At 32.6% G+C, this 15,965-nt stretch overlaps 1 protein-coding gene across 1 annotated transcript in view; it reads left to right on the top strand.

The window, feature by feature from the left end:
- LOC127711168 (LIM/homeobox protein Lhx5-like) overlaps positions 1-4,961 on the top strand; it is a 29,021-nt gene extending 24,060 nt beyond the window's left edge. The window contains exons 5-6 of the mRNA XM_052217120.1: positions 2,019-2,165; positions 4,253-4,961. Of these exons, the coding sequence (XP_052073080.1) occupies positions 2,019-2,165; positions 4,253-4,422 (317 nt within the window). The 3' untranslated portion in view covers positions 4,423-4,961. The remainder of the gene's footprint in view (positions 1-2,018; positions 2,166-4,252) is intronic.
- The last annotated feature ends 11,004 nt before the right edge of the window (positions 4,962-15,965 follow it).

The following is a 15,965-nucleotide window of genomic DNA, read 5'->3' on the forward strand; positions in this document are numbered from 1 at the left end:
TAACAACATTTTCTCTTGACAATTCTTTGAAAAAATCTTTTCTTTGAACAAATTTACTTAGAACACAAAATTCAACGGAATTTTGATTTAATGATGCATCTGTGTATTAATAATGACTGTAAGCTTTGTATCTAAGAAAGTTATCAACAAAAATTATTAAATTTTTCACGAGAAAACAGTTTATTTATGCTTGGAAATATTGTGATAATGTCTTAGAAATTGTGTTTAGTCGATCATAACTTTAGTGGATTCTATAATTCACTTTTTAGTCAACAAAGCTTTGGTAAAAGAAGTAATACGAGGTATAGACACAGAGGTTTTTATATATGCATGCAACACCAAGACTTAAACGATGTAATTTTAGTACACTGAATATACTTTTCATTTATTAGTGTTAGAAATGCTCAAAATTATTTATCTTCATTGTTCAAATGTTACTCATTGTAAATGGATGTTTTATATAACAATAACACAAGTGCTGTAAACACCAAGACCCAGCAACACAACGATACACACTAAACCAAACGACACCTAGACGTACACGTGTAGTCTTCAACATTAGACAAGTGTATAATGTTTTATAAGGCTTCACAGGTCATTCTCCCTAAGAATTAAAAATAAAACAGTACTAGATTTGAAAATTAATCAGTTATGTACGCTATTTTGATTTAAAAAGAAGAATTTCGTCTTATTGGGACAATTTATGGTTCTGTCAAAAAAAATAACCGTTCTCATTAATAATTCATATGTTAAGAGTGCACATATATTACTCTATGAAATAATCTTAATTTAAGCTATCCGTTTAGTATTGTCTTCTCTGTTAGTTTCCTTGCACACAGCTAGTGCCGTCAAATATTTAGATGTGATTTGACAAGCCTTAAAAACTGTTATTCGTAAACGAGCTGTTATGTTCCATTGTATCACAATCTCGGTGATGGAGTGTTTTATATAGAACTGACAATACAGATTAGAAAATTAACCCCATAGGACAGTGACAACTCTATCGCCATAACATCATAAGCTGCAAACTTGACAGTTTTTGTACAGCTTACATTTTTACAAAACCTTCCAACGCGGCGCAGTGTAGAATATCAAACACGATGGTCGGTGATGGATGGTAGGGTTTTATCATCACCGCTTTTCAATGTTTTTGTTGTAACTTTTCTTCTAATGCCACCTGTGGTTTGGAAATATGATATAAAGACTTCTCATTCTTTTACCTTTTGTAAATTTATCTTTAGAAAAACGACACCGAGACCAAATCGCCCAATGCACGATCGCGGAATAACTTCCTTTCGAATGACATAGTGCGCCACAGAAAGGAATGCCGACTGGATATTTTTTCTTGCTTACAAAAATATTCTGATTTATCATGTGGTGATGATCTTTGACAATGACGAATGTTTCAGTCATTATGATCAACAGAAAAGCTGTTCAAATACTCAATGTTCTAAAAGAACAACATGTCCGAGGAAGATTCCAGTTAATCATCGGTTATTGGATAAATCGGGTAACTTTTTTTTGTTTAAGAGAAAAATGGTTTTTTTTTGTTTTTTTTTTTGTCACGTCAGAAGGAAGGAGAAGAAAGTATCGATATACTTTAAGCCTATGAATTGTAGTCATGATTTGACTTATTTTTTATATATATATATATATATATATATATATATATATATATATATATATATATATATCTCAGATTTAAGGTGCATAAGTAATCCTCTAGGCGTTGGAACACTTTATCTGAAGCAATCGTTCTATTTCCAGATCAGGAAAGCACGTGTCAATTTTTTGGGTACGGACAATTGAAAACAAAAATGTGTTTCTATAACTAGAGTCAAACACGATGAATAACAACACTACACATCAGTTGCAGTCTTCACTTTTCTATGTTTTGTTTTTCGTTTTTTGCTATGGCATTGTCAGTGTGTTGTCGACTTATGAGTTTGAATATACCTTTGGTATCTTTCGCCTCTCTCTAAAATGTATGATTATCAAAATGTTTTTATTTTTTTCAGAAAATGGCCAAGAATATTACCCGGGTTACCAAGGTTACAACGACTTCTTTCCTGGTCAAGATGGCGTACCTGGAAATATGAACTTCCTGCCACCTACGTCTCAAGGAACCCCTCCTCTAAATCTAGACCAACCAATGCATCATTCAGGTAAAAATATAAAATTAAAATTTTCAACAAACATTTCTGCTTAAAGACTGTAAAGAAATCCACTGACACATACGTTCCAGACTATAAACATATTAAAGATGAATTGACGAAAAAAAATGCCCATAAAAAGGTTAGACAATCATTCGACTTTTATAGTTTTCCTATCCAATTATAATGTCCTATGGGAAACAAGATAATTTTCGTTTGAAATTACTCCCATGCACACAAGAAGCCATCAAACAGACATCGAATTTCAGCTGAAATTTTATGACGTGCAATCTACATTGGAACTGACTATAACATGGTATAGTTGTCAATTTATTGCAAACCAAATGGTCGTCAGAATGACTCGATCCTATAAAACGTAATTTTGAGTTGCCCCAAAACAGATAAAATATATTTCAATAACCATTTCGTATAATATTATGTTTCTTTTGATTATACTTTGTTATGTTTAAATCTGATGGAATTTAGATTTTTTGGTCATGTTAAAATGAAGTAATAATCCCAAGTAACATTTAAAATAAGTAAATAAGATGGGCAAGCTAACAACAAACGTATAAGAAGACCTTTGTTATGTTAATTAAAACTTAAATTTTCAGTCTCGTCATTAATAACATTTGGAATATTGAACCCGCTAATAACAGAGTACGAATGCGCTAAAAATAAATGTTGAGAGCTGCACTTATCTCTTCATGTCATATCATAAACAATTTTTCGTTATCAAATAAAAAAAATTGAACCAAACTGTCGTCCATGACAAGGCCCTCTATCATTTCACCTTCTTGAATGACTTCCTACGACTGACCCAAAGCTGTCTCCCATGGCGAAGGCCTATTTTGTTAATAGAAGCTATTGGTATTCCATCCCAATTAAAGAATATCCTTTGACGAATCCTAATTCATTTCCCTAGAAATTATTTAGAAAGCGGAGAAGTCAAAAATAATATATACGTGTACATTTTTTATTTATTTTGCCAATCATTGTAGTTGCAAAATGAAGGATCCTTGCATCTCTTACATCATTATCAAACTATCATATCGCATTAAAACATTTATTTTTTTTAAATGACGTTTGTTTGACTTTACCACAGAAATTGATCTTTGATCTAATCCTTTGAAAACATATTTTAAAGCTTTACTGAAGCGTTTGTACAACAAAGTGTCACTTTAGAATTGTCCTGTTCATCAACAACTGTTAAGTAATGTTTCCATATTTTACACGTGTACCATCTATTATATTTACTTTCCTGGAACAAAAGTTCATAATCCATTTCGCTACAAGAAACAATTTTGTGACAGTTGTCGACAAAAAAGCCAATCGGTCGCAAAGATGTATAGAACAACAACGGACCGTAAAATCAACAGTGACAATAGACAAAATGCGTCTGTAACGTATTCTTCTTTACCAATAGTCTCTGAAGGCTAAAACATGAAAAGCAGTAACAGCTTGGATAATTGTAGCAATAATATAAAAATCAATTAATTAGTGTTGCTTAACGGTAAAATTATAAAGTGACGAAGAACTAACAAGGCAACACATGTTTTATCTTTATAAACTTACGAAATAATACTTTTTATTACTAAACATGTGAGCCATGCTTTAAAATGACGAAATCTATGTATACAGCTGACCTTTGATTATATAATGAGGATGTTAGAAATTCCTCAATAAGAAGACCTATATGTTTTGCATAACGACAGAAAATTTAGAAATACAAAGCTAAATCAATGTACCAAGGTACAACATTAATCAAAATAAAATTCATTTTATGTGAAGCAAAAGGTTTCCGTTGTTTATTTCATTTAAAAATATTCAGATTAATTAATTTTACATTCTTCGATATTTATATATAGAGTTTTACACCAATTTTCAAATGAACTTAGAAATTATATCCGTTTTGGCTATCTGTGTCGTTAGGTTGTTGTCTTATTGAAAACAAATTACACATCTACTTATATTAATATTACAAAGTGTTTAAAAAATAGTTTTCCATCCACTCCTAATCAAACGCAGCAAAATTAGATTTTTTTAATTTTATTCATATAAGTATAACATTATTGAATATTTTTTGTTTGTGTTTTCAGGAAACATGGGCCCAGAAAGCCATTATTTGCCAAATGACATGGTACAACCGTCATCACCTGAACCCTTGAACTTACATGGACACGATGGGCATCATTTTCCTGGTGGTCCACCACGATCTTTTGGTTCTTTGTCTCATCATCCAGAAATGGCAGGAGAAACGTGGGGATGACATAACGAACATCCATATGACCTTCCATTCCAGTGTTGAGAAATATAAAATAGTGAAACAACATTTCAACTGGATCACCGCGAAATACCTCGGTACTGAGAAACTATTTGTTGTTATAATTTCATGTGTATATGTAATCTTTAATTTATTGACGTTCGAATGTTCATTTTTGCCAATGTTCATTTTTATGGTGTTGAATTTTTTTTAATGAATTTGTCCAATTTGAGTGATGAAGTTGATAAAGTCCCGTATTTGTTTTCCATATGATTTTTTTTTTATTTCACTCACGTGACATACGAAAGAGAGTAAAATCGTGTTAAACAGTGTGCTGTTTCCGGCATATTTTTCTACGGATTATTAATTTTGAAACTGTCATGTTAACATGTACATAAAATATTATCATATCATGTTCATGTTGTTTCAATCGTTTGTTGAATGAAAGTTGTATGGTGTATACTTCCAGCGAATCTGTAGAATGTTGTCACGTGGTACATGTTGAATGAATTAAAAAGTGAAATAAAGCGAGATGAAAAATTGAATTGTTTTATTTTTATGCAAGCCTAATACCTATTATCAATGATTAAGACCATACTGCTTGCCTCGACGCTAGAGGATTCTTGGTTTGCTGCAAGGTGTGAGCTCTATTGAGAAAATAGGTAGATGTTGTATGATTGCCAATGAGACAACTATCCAACAGAGTCCAAAATGACTTGATGTAACCAACTATAAGTCATCTTTCGTCCTACCGTAAAGGCAGCAAAAAAGGCCCCGATATGACAAAATGTGAAGCAATGCAAACTAGAAAACAAACGGTCTGATGTATGACAAAATAATTTACGAAAAACAAATATGGCAGACAGCAACCAAAGACAAACATTGAATTACAAGCTTCAGGCTTGTTACTGACACATAAAGAATATTGCGGGATCGCTTAACCATCCCCTAACCTAAGACAGTGGTGTAACAGCACAACATAAGAAAGTGCTGTAAATATCAACTATAATGTATATAGTTCACCATTGAAGACATTCCAACCAACTATCAGGATGGAGAACAGCAATCAAAGCTCTATTCCTCTAATATATTTGATAATATTCTATTATTTCTATCATTAAAAGGAGATGTTGGACATACTTGAATGATACAATAACCCGACAACACAAAAATGAAAAGATATGGAAATATCCAGAGGTCAACATACTGCTTCAATAGAAGACAAGACTATCCGATATGTCACAAATCTCAAACGCACATAGTGTAGAATATATGTGTATACATTTTTAAGACAATCAAATATGTAACATTAACACATTCTTTAATGAACAAAACGAAATGAAAAGGAAAAAAATATTAACTAATTACGTTTTTTTCATCTCATTCACCAGTTACCCTTTTTTTGAATTTCTTATGAATTTATAACAAAGGATCCTTTTGCTTGAACACACTTACTTTGTCCCTTAATAGAATTACTTTTTAGATAACGATGCAGAAAATGCCACTACCATCATTTTTCTTTCGTGACTGTAAATAAAATATATATTAGAAGCTTAGATTGCAGATTTGGTATCTTTTATGCGATGTAAGACATGTGACAAAACACATTTTACAACGAGTGTTTCTATGTTGTGTTTTGTAGACTATTGTTTGTCTTTTGGTCGTTTTTTGTTTTTTGCCATGGTATTGTCAGTCGTTTTTTGTTTTTTGCCATGGTATTGTCAGTCGTTTGTTTTTGCCATGGTATTGTCAGTCGTTTTTTTGTTTTTTGCCATGGTATTGTCAGTCGTCTTTGACTTGTATATGAGTTTGAAAATCCCTTTGTTATCTTCTGTTTCTCTTTTACAACTAGTGCATGCATGAACGACTCTTATTAAAAACAAAGTGTGCAAATTCATCTCAGTTATTATCGCTTAAATCTTATATCTAAAATGTTCATCCAATTTTAGAATTCGTAGTATAATTGAAAATAAATTTAACAACATTACATTTATTATGAAAAATAATTGATCATTTTGATAGAATTACTTGTTGTTTATCGTGCACTGATGGTGGTACATGCTGCTTAAGAATTGTAACTTGTTTCATACGATGAGCATAAGGCGTCGGTAGCTGAATGATATAAGTACTTCACTTACAGCAATCACTAGCCTGTTAACACAGATGTTGCGAGTTGAAACCCTGCGCCTTGTAAGGTGCGTTTGACTCCGATCTTAAATAACTAGGATTGCCAGTTTTTCAGCCGAAGGTTGGTGGTGGTTCTCTCCGGGAACTCCGACTTCCTCCGTAAATGACAACTTGTCGCCATGATATATAAAAATAAGGATATGTTGTATGATTGCCAATGAGACAACTATCCACCAAAGTTCAAATGAAGTGGATGTAAGCAATTATAGGCAACCGTACGACTTTCAACAATGAGAAAAACCCATACCGTATGGTCGGCTATAAAAGGCCCCGACATGAAAAATATGAAACAATTCAATAGCCAAGGGTTTTGAAAGTGACACAGATTATCATAAATGAAGGATAACTTAAAGTATTACAACAAAAACATACATAACGCCATTTCTTATTTCTTCTTAAATATGCAATTTTTTCGAAAGGAAAATAACGGTTCCATAAAACACTCTTCAAATAAAGTAAATCATACAATATAGGAGCAAAACAAAAACAATTAAGACGAAGGTGTGAGTTGTAGCAGTTTGGAGCATATGCTGTCACATAGAATACAGTGAGAAAACGCAATACAAAATAAATCATGGTCATATATAAATTGCAAGAAAAAATTCAAATAAGATACAAATAACTTAGATAAATAGCAAAGGAAAGTATATAATTATAACAGTCATTTTGTGTCGTGAATTATTTACTTTCAATATGCAATTCTGAACCTAACCTAGATGGAGCGATTTCATTTATTGGTTAAAAGACGCAACACTTGAAATAAGACATTGGCATCAATACGCTGTTGGTAAGGTTATTGTTGATTTTTTTGTTGTATTTTTAATCACGTCAATGTTTATTAAAAAAAAGAGCATGCTGTCATTAGCAATGAGAGAGACTAGTGTGTCTGAATAACCTTCGTCGAGTACACCTTAAACTAACATTTTGAGCAGTTAAATGTGTAAATTGTTTTGGAACATCAAAACTTTGCATAAACAGAACATCTTAGTTTAAGAACAGTTAAATAGGTACTGGGTTTTTGCATAGTCCGTATAAACAATTTATACACATGATAAAAAGATGGGTTAATGAAAGAAGGTGTGTTCGATATGTGAAAACTATAAATATTTGTGTAGATCTCAAATTGTAAAAATGGTAGGATCAATTCACCTTGCATTTGTTTCACTCACATGGCCAAAATCTAAAAGTTGTCAAACTCTACTGGAATTTGAATAATTAAACAGTCTATCATATACTTGAATTTTTTTTTTAACCATTTTAAATATTCCGATAAAATCGATTTGAAAATCAGCACTATCGATACATGTTGCTTTTGAAGGCATTTTGATACTAAATTGCAAACATGTTCATGAATTGTTAAAATTTTGCTTTGATTGGCGTTTCTAACCGAAATGAAATAATGTTTATCCGAAAGATAATATATACTTATATACTTCCAGCAGAATTTTGGTTTTGGTTAGCAATGTTCTTATACATTTTCTGGATAAATACTAAAAAATTACCAAAATCTGCATCTGTCAAACATTCGATTCTGAGGTAGCTTCAGACGTTTATCACGTGTACATCTGTTTAGAAATACGTCATAATATGATTGACTGATGATTGATTGTTGGTGTTTTAACGCCACTTTTTAGCGCCACATTTGGGCTATTTCGTGGCGGCCAGTTTTTATTGGTGGAGGAAGCCGGAGTGCCCGGAGAAAACCATCGACCTTCGATAGGAAAACTGACAATCCTAGTCAATTAAGATTGGAGTCGAGTGCACCCGCACGAGCGGGGTTCGAACTCACAACCTCAGTGTTGACTGGCTAGTGATTACAGTAGTAGAACTACATAGACCACTTGGCCACCGAGGCCCCTGATCATAATATGAAGCTGTAAAACTCTGAATTTTAGTAAAGATTGTTAGGCCTTTGGAAAATGACCCTGGTGTGAGATAAATTCTGTGGAAATTGGTCCTACCTGTTGAATCATGTAATTCAATGAATGAATGCAGCAGAAAATTGAGATTTAAAGTGCATTTGTCATAATGTTTACCACACACCATGGCAACGTCCACTTCCATAAAAATTTCAAGTTGGTATAAACATTATGTTTTTGTTTCTTCGTCTTTTTATAAATTGCATGAAGTGGCTGCATGCAGACTTTGCAAAAATGTGTTCTTCAATATCACGAAAAACACTTTTCAATTGCTATAATTCAAATAGGCAGTATTGTATAGATATGTATCTTTTCATAAAGCACAACATTAATATCATGAATACTGCATGTAAATCGGTTTGAAGTCTTCTGTGAAGCTGAGATAAGATTGAATTCTGAAATAAAGAGGTAAAACAATACAATTTAAGCTCTATTTTATGCATCACCGTGCAACATAATTGGTTTTTTGGACTTGATTCAACATCGAGTAGAATCCAATTTTCCCCAATTCTTCTCGTTAATCGTCTTTACCTAGGAATGTGCGGTGATTTTTGTGATTTTTTTATAATTCGTTTTGTTGCAGTTCGCTTTTCACGTTGTATGATAGGTTTTACTGAAAGAAAAATCTGTATAAAACAATATGATTTTAGTGTTCCAATCAAGACGTTAATAAATATTTCGAAATCTAATATAATCCGAATACATTCATTGATGAAGAAATATGGGATTTATATAAAAAATAAATTATCAATTTCTGTCAACTATGCAATTTCATTGTCACATTTATGAAATATGGTCGAATAAAGATGTTTCTATAAATTTATTAAAGATTTGGACAGTCCTTTTGGGCTTTATATTCAAATTGAATAATGGGGCGAATATTTTAACATGAAATTGGAGTACTGAGGAAGTGTAAATTGGAAGTAAAAAAGCCCCTAGATTGTGTAATATTGTCAAAATTTTAAATTTAATCATTGATGCAGAATTGTACGATTGCTAAAAGGGCATATTAACACTGCTTATAAACGCGGGTTTTCCTAAATACATTTTTATCTAGTGTAATAGATTTTGACTACTTTTGCGCTAATTTGAAATCTGTCTTTTAAATTGGATCATGATAGACTATTGTTTGTATCTAAATTGAAATAATACTAATAAAAAGATCATATGCAGTTATTTTTACACATTGCCTTGAAAAGAAAACGACTGAATGTATGGCACAATGTTTTAACCAAATATTCGAAACCCAGTACCCAAACACTTTCAGCTTATGGAACCATATCATTGCGTGTCAAGATCAGTTCAGAAAGCACTATATATATGTAGTCCAGTTTTGCGAGAGAGAGAAAAAAAAACACAAAAAAACTTGATATTAACACTGCATATAAACGCGGGTTTCCTAAATACATTTTTATCTAGTGTAATAGATTTTGACTACTTTTGCGCTAATTTGAAATCTGTCTTTTAAATTGGATCATGATAGACTATTGTTTGTATCTAAATTGAAATAATACTAATAAAAAGATCATATGCAGTTATTTTTACACATTGCCTTGAAAAGTAAAACGACTGAATGTATGGCACAATGTTTTAACCAAATATTCGAAACCCAGTACCCAAACACTTTCAGCTTATGGAACCATATCCTTGCGTGTCAAGATCAGTTCAGAAAGCACTATATATATGTAGTCCAGTTTTGCGAGAGAGAGAAAAAAAAACACAAAAAAACTTGATAATAATCTTCCATGCGGAAAATTTTCAAACAGAACATATTTTCGAATGATAAATGCATTGAAAAATACAAAATAAATCCATGCAAATATTTCCCACCGTAAATATCATTAAATCTTAGCAAAATGTATAAGTTACGCCCATTATTAACTGCCATTGTACGGACTCGTGCACAACGTCACAAGTAAACATTTACTATTTACACGGCAAAGAAGACAAACCAGACTGCAAGCATAAAATTATGGATATTACAGCATATTTCCCCCAAATTGACGCCGTGGTGTGACTTGCTGAATAATATACCCGTTAAAATGAGCATATAAAGAGGGTTTTTTAGTTCATATAAGCAAACATGCACAATGCAGTCGTAATATTAAGGTTTCAAAGTCTTTTGACGCACTTTTAAATGTCGATTAAGTCATTATAATAGCGAATTTTGTCTTATTAAACAACTGAAAGAAAAGAACATGAAAAGTATTCAAAGATATAAAAATTCTTGTGACACAACATTGCATGAACAACGAAAAGGAAAATACATACAATACTTTCAACAAATGATATTTAGAATTAAGGTCTAGAACACTTATAAAGAAAAAATGGTTTGATTCATTGATCGATTGTTACAGTAACGCCCAGTGGCATATATTTCACGCATTTTCAGGACCAGAACAAAAAATCATATACTGTAGGTAGGTCCATCTAAGTAGGTCCACCGGGATGAGCAAGGGAGATAACACAAAATGTCAAGACAATTATGTGTTTGCATTAATTGTGTGGCATTTGTGCTACCATTTCACGAATACGGACAAGGCGCCTTGTTGATATAGGAAGACCTTTTTTTTACTTGTGTGAGGTTTTCAACGAACGTTTAGTCATATGTATTATTTAAGGCAGGACACGTGGCATTCCATCAATATACTATATTCTTCAATCCAATCGAGGGGCATCGATGGCCGAGTGATCTCAGTAGTTCATCTGCAGCAATCACTATGGCATATCAACACTAAGGTTGTGAGTTCCAAGCCCGCACGTGACTCCGAACTTATTTGACTGAGATAGCCAGTTTTCTTGCCGAAGGCTTGTGGTTCTCTTCGTGCACTGCGGTTTCCTCCACCAATAATAACTGGCCGCCACGATATAGCCAGGAGTGCTGAAATGGCGTTAAACACAATCAATTAATTAGTTAATCAATTCAGTCGATAATACACGGACTTATATTTGCAAGTGAAACACATTTTGAGAGATAAGTTGACTAACCATTCTGCTCTTTGTTCGGGCTGTTGTCTCTTTGACACATTCCCCATTTCCATTCTCAATTTTACAACATAAATAAGGATAATAAATATAATACCATTATATATTTACATGTTTGAAATGCTTAAGCTATATAAATAACTTTTTTTTAAATAGATGCACGAATATACAGATCAGTGTGTCTGATCAAGATGGTTCCATTCGAATAGAAAATCCTTGATCTGATGGAAGCATATGAGCTGTAACTTAGACAATTGAAGATACATACTTATATATATATAATTGTCGAAATCCGGATATGGTGTACAAAATTTTGCACCTCATGTTTGCGGTATACCATCTTTTCCGCAAGTTTATTGTTTTCTGTTTTGTATTTAATTTATAAATTAAGATCCATTTTTACATCTGGTGATCCGTTTATTTGGCAATCGCCATGGCAGTCAGCAGGGTTTAAGAACATCCGTTGTTCGACCTGCTAGTCAAATGCGTTTTGTTAAAATATACTTTTTCACTTTTTGGTCTTTTGGAAAATGTTGTTTGTGCTGTCTTTAGACCACTCTATCAAGAAATTTGTTTTGCATGCACACGTATAAAAATTGCGGTTTTTATCCAACGCAATCATAGGTTTGAACGTTGTTTTCAATTTAGACTTGTTTATATTTTTTCGTTTGGGTTTGTATTATATTTGCCTTCGAGCTTATATGATCCGTTCATCCTATTTTGACTCTTCAAAATTCAAGAGTCAATCCCAAATTGAGGTAAATTATATGGCCTTCCAAATACAGTTTCGATTCCTAACATCACTGAAGAGACATTAATTGTCGAAATCCGGATATGGTGTACAAATTTTTGCACCTCATGTTTGCGGTATACCATCTTTTCCGCAAGTTTATTGTTTTCTGTTTTGTATTTAATTTATAAATTAAGATCCATTTTTACATCTGGTGATCCGTTTATTTGGCAATCACCATGGCAGTCAGCAGGGTTTAAGAACATCCGTTGTTCGACCTGCTAGTCAAATGCGTTTTGTTAAAATATACTTTTTCACTTTTTGGTCTTTTGGAAAATGTTGTTTGTGCTGTATTTAGACCACTCTACCAAGAAATTTGTTTTGCATGCACACGTATAAAAATTGCGGTTTTTATCCAACGCAATCATAGGTTTGAACGTTGTTTTCAATTTAGACTTATATATATATATATATATATATATATATATATATGATATACACGAGCTTATATCGGTGTTTTCTATGGACTTCGTCATATTATATCAGAAGAGAGATCAGCGTTAGTTTGGTTTTTTTAATACATTTTAGCGACATTTAAAGAATAAAGTAAAAATAAAATCCTGTCTTATAATAAGCAGGAAATCACATACATATTTAGGTATTGCTTATAACTGATCTTGTTAAGCGAATATGTCATAATTTCTGTAAATGATAGCACCCTCCCCTCTTTCCGGTCAGATGGGAACATTTCTGTCAAGTGCATGACATAAAGATTAATGCAAAAGATACAGATTTTTGGAAGAGTATACACAGGCTGTGCAATATGCCCTAATACAGTAATCGGGGGGTTCGGTTTTATAAGGGACGATAATTTTATTTGTCCAAAATAATGTCACCATTTCGTGCAAGGTACTATGCGAATACTGTTATCACATAAATCAAGATGCACAATTAAGAAATGGCAAACGTAGTCGATATTTGTTTATTCATTACGTTTTGTGTTTATCTTATAATCTGTCGTCTTTAAATTTAGATTTAAGTATAGACTAGGGGACTTCTAAATATCCATGTAAACTGCAAGGAGAACAATCGCTATCAAAGACATTTTACTTGTCAAATTTAATGTCCTTTGTTGGCGTTTTATTTGACATTTTGCGAATGTAGAGTAGCGCGTCGTTTATTTACTTGTACCTCTTTATTACTGCATTTGATTCAATACCGGAACAATATTCCGTCATTGTTTCCGTAAAAAAGGTGGTCATAGTATCAGTTTATGGGTATTTACACTAGTTTTTCAATTCAAAAAGATATTTACCGAGTAAACTTGTCAACTATTGAAAAAATTCTTAACATAATTCATTCCCCTCCTGAAGCACATGTAATACTTAGAGAAAATTTACATTAAACAGAGCATAGTGGTATTAAAACATTCAAAATTGCTCTTGAGAGCTGTTTATCTTATATAAAACAGTCGTGGCTGTATTGTTTAAATGCAATAGAGACCCTCTACTTCTTATTTGACGAGAATGTATTTTATTTAAACGGTGACCAAATTGACATTTAAAAGAATTGACCGTCAAGAGCAGTACATGACATTGTATAAAATTTTAACAGATAAATAAATATCTAAAAACTTGTTGTAATTGAGTATATATCGCTGTAAGAATTGATCGTATACTTAAATACTTATAAAAACCCCACGCTAGGGAAGTGGGATATACATGTTCTTTCGTCCGCCTGTTATTGTATAATTCTTACTCTCCTCCTGGTGGAAAAAATATCCATGCTTTCTTTGTTGCAATTCTTCCACGTCTACGCATGATGTATATCTAACATGAGATGTTTAATTCTCATCTATTGTAAGAAAAAAGGTTACCAGTTTTGAAAGAGAGTCTTTTAGAAGGGTTTTTTGGAAGGTTGGTTGTTGTTGTTGTTTTTTTTTTATAATTGAGGAGTGGTAATTACGTCAACGAGACAACAACTCCACGATAGAAGAATATCTTTTAATGTTTTGCTTTATTGTTATTCCTGAATGTTATCTTGCGGGTTTTATTGTTTCTATTTTGTTTTATCTAATGATAAATGAAAAATCATTCTGATAGATGGAATAAGTCAGATTTTGGAACAGATTTCTTGAATTTTGGCTTTCAATGTTCTTTTACTTCGTTATTGGTTTGGACTACAACTGTTTTAATCCGAGCCCCATTTATGAGTTTGCTAAGATTTTTAATCTAAGAAAGATGACATACCTCCATTGAACAAGAATGCGACTTATCATCGAATATTGTTTGCCATGAGCAAGACGATAATTGCCCTACTTAAGCGGGGACTGTTTACCCTTTGGGATCGCACGAGTTCAGTCCAGGTTTTGGCGGGTATTTTGTGAACTGTTGTTTTCGTCTTTTTTTTTTTCGTTTTGCCAAGGCTTTGTCTGTATTTCCTTGTTTTGTGATTTTAATAAACGTCTATGGTTTCTTCTTTGATTTATTATCTAAGCGTTGGAAACATTACACTTTGTAAAAAAACACGTGGAAACCGTTTTAGATATGACATTCAAAGACATTTTTTTGATAGCACATCGATTGTAGAGTCGCTAGCAGTGCTAGTAAAAAACATGTATTACCGTTACCTTTGATTTTTATCACTAAATGGAAAGAAACAATAGAGGAAAAATATCAACTGACATTTACTGTCACAGTTTCACATGGACACAGGTGTGATATGCCAAAACATGCCAAGGTAGTGCATCCAGGCGGTTATGCTTGTTTTGCTTTCTTCCGATATTTGTTTTTTTTTTTAACTTGACCAAACCTAATCCTCATTATCAGGGACATTAAATTAAAACTAGTTTAAACATTTTTTACATGTGCCGTTATAGACATAACTTTTTACTTCAAAGACTGAGGTACTTTGTAGGAACTTGCCAATAAATAACTACTTTGTAAGGTATCATGTACTTAAATAAAAGCCAACGAACAAAAAATGAAAGCGACAAAAAGAAAAGCAGTTCAGACGATGGTAAGATTAAAGTTAAATACTGAACACGACGACAAAATTAAGAAAATTACAGAAAACATTGACTTATAAAACGGAAGAACCGTAATTAATACAACATTAACAGCGATCTTAATTACGTTTTTACAACTTTTGAAGAACATGATGTTTTGAAGGGTACTTGTCTAATGGCGTCTCCCAAACAGACCCTTAACAATTCCCACATGCCGATTCGTCAGTTGGTACATGATCAACATCAAAAGATCTTACATAGATTTTTGCTACAAATACTTGTTTTCAAACTGAGCTACACGAAGATTACATCAACAAAAAAACTTTAAAATTCTAGTTTGGAGAGCTTAGCATCGTAGTGGGTCTGTATGAATCTCGATAATGGGGTTAGAATTACATGAAATGTTCAAGATACAACATTATGTAAACGATGTAACTACAATCTGCTATGATAAGGCGTTGTTTCATTGCGGACTTATTGCATTGACGGACGCCATCTGATCAAATAGAAAAAAAATATTATGAATTTTATAGGTAACATTAAAAACTCGTAAAACATCATTATGGCGTGGATATGCGTCAAATGGACTTCTCACGTGCGAACAATGATATATGCTTACATTGGGAACTATCTTTTACTTCTGTTGTTGCTGTCCTTGGTGTGTTTACCACAAATCTTTGGCGCCAACTCAATTGGTCAGGTATCGTGAAAAGACCCATCA

This window comes from Mytilus californianus, unplaced genomic scaffold (genome assembly GCF_021869535.1).
Source record: "Mytilus californianus isolate M0D057914Y unplaced genomic scaffold, xbMytCali1.0.p SCAF_8, whole genome shotgun sequence".
Lineage (NCBI taxonomy): Eukaryota > Metazoa > Mollusca > Bivalvia > Mytilida > Mytilidae > Mytilus > Mytilus californianus.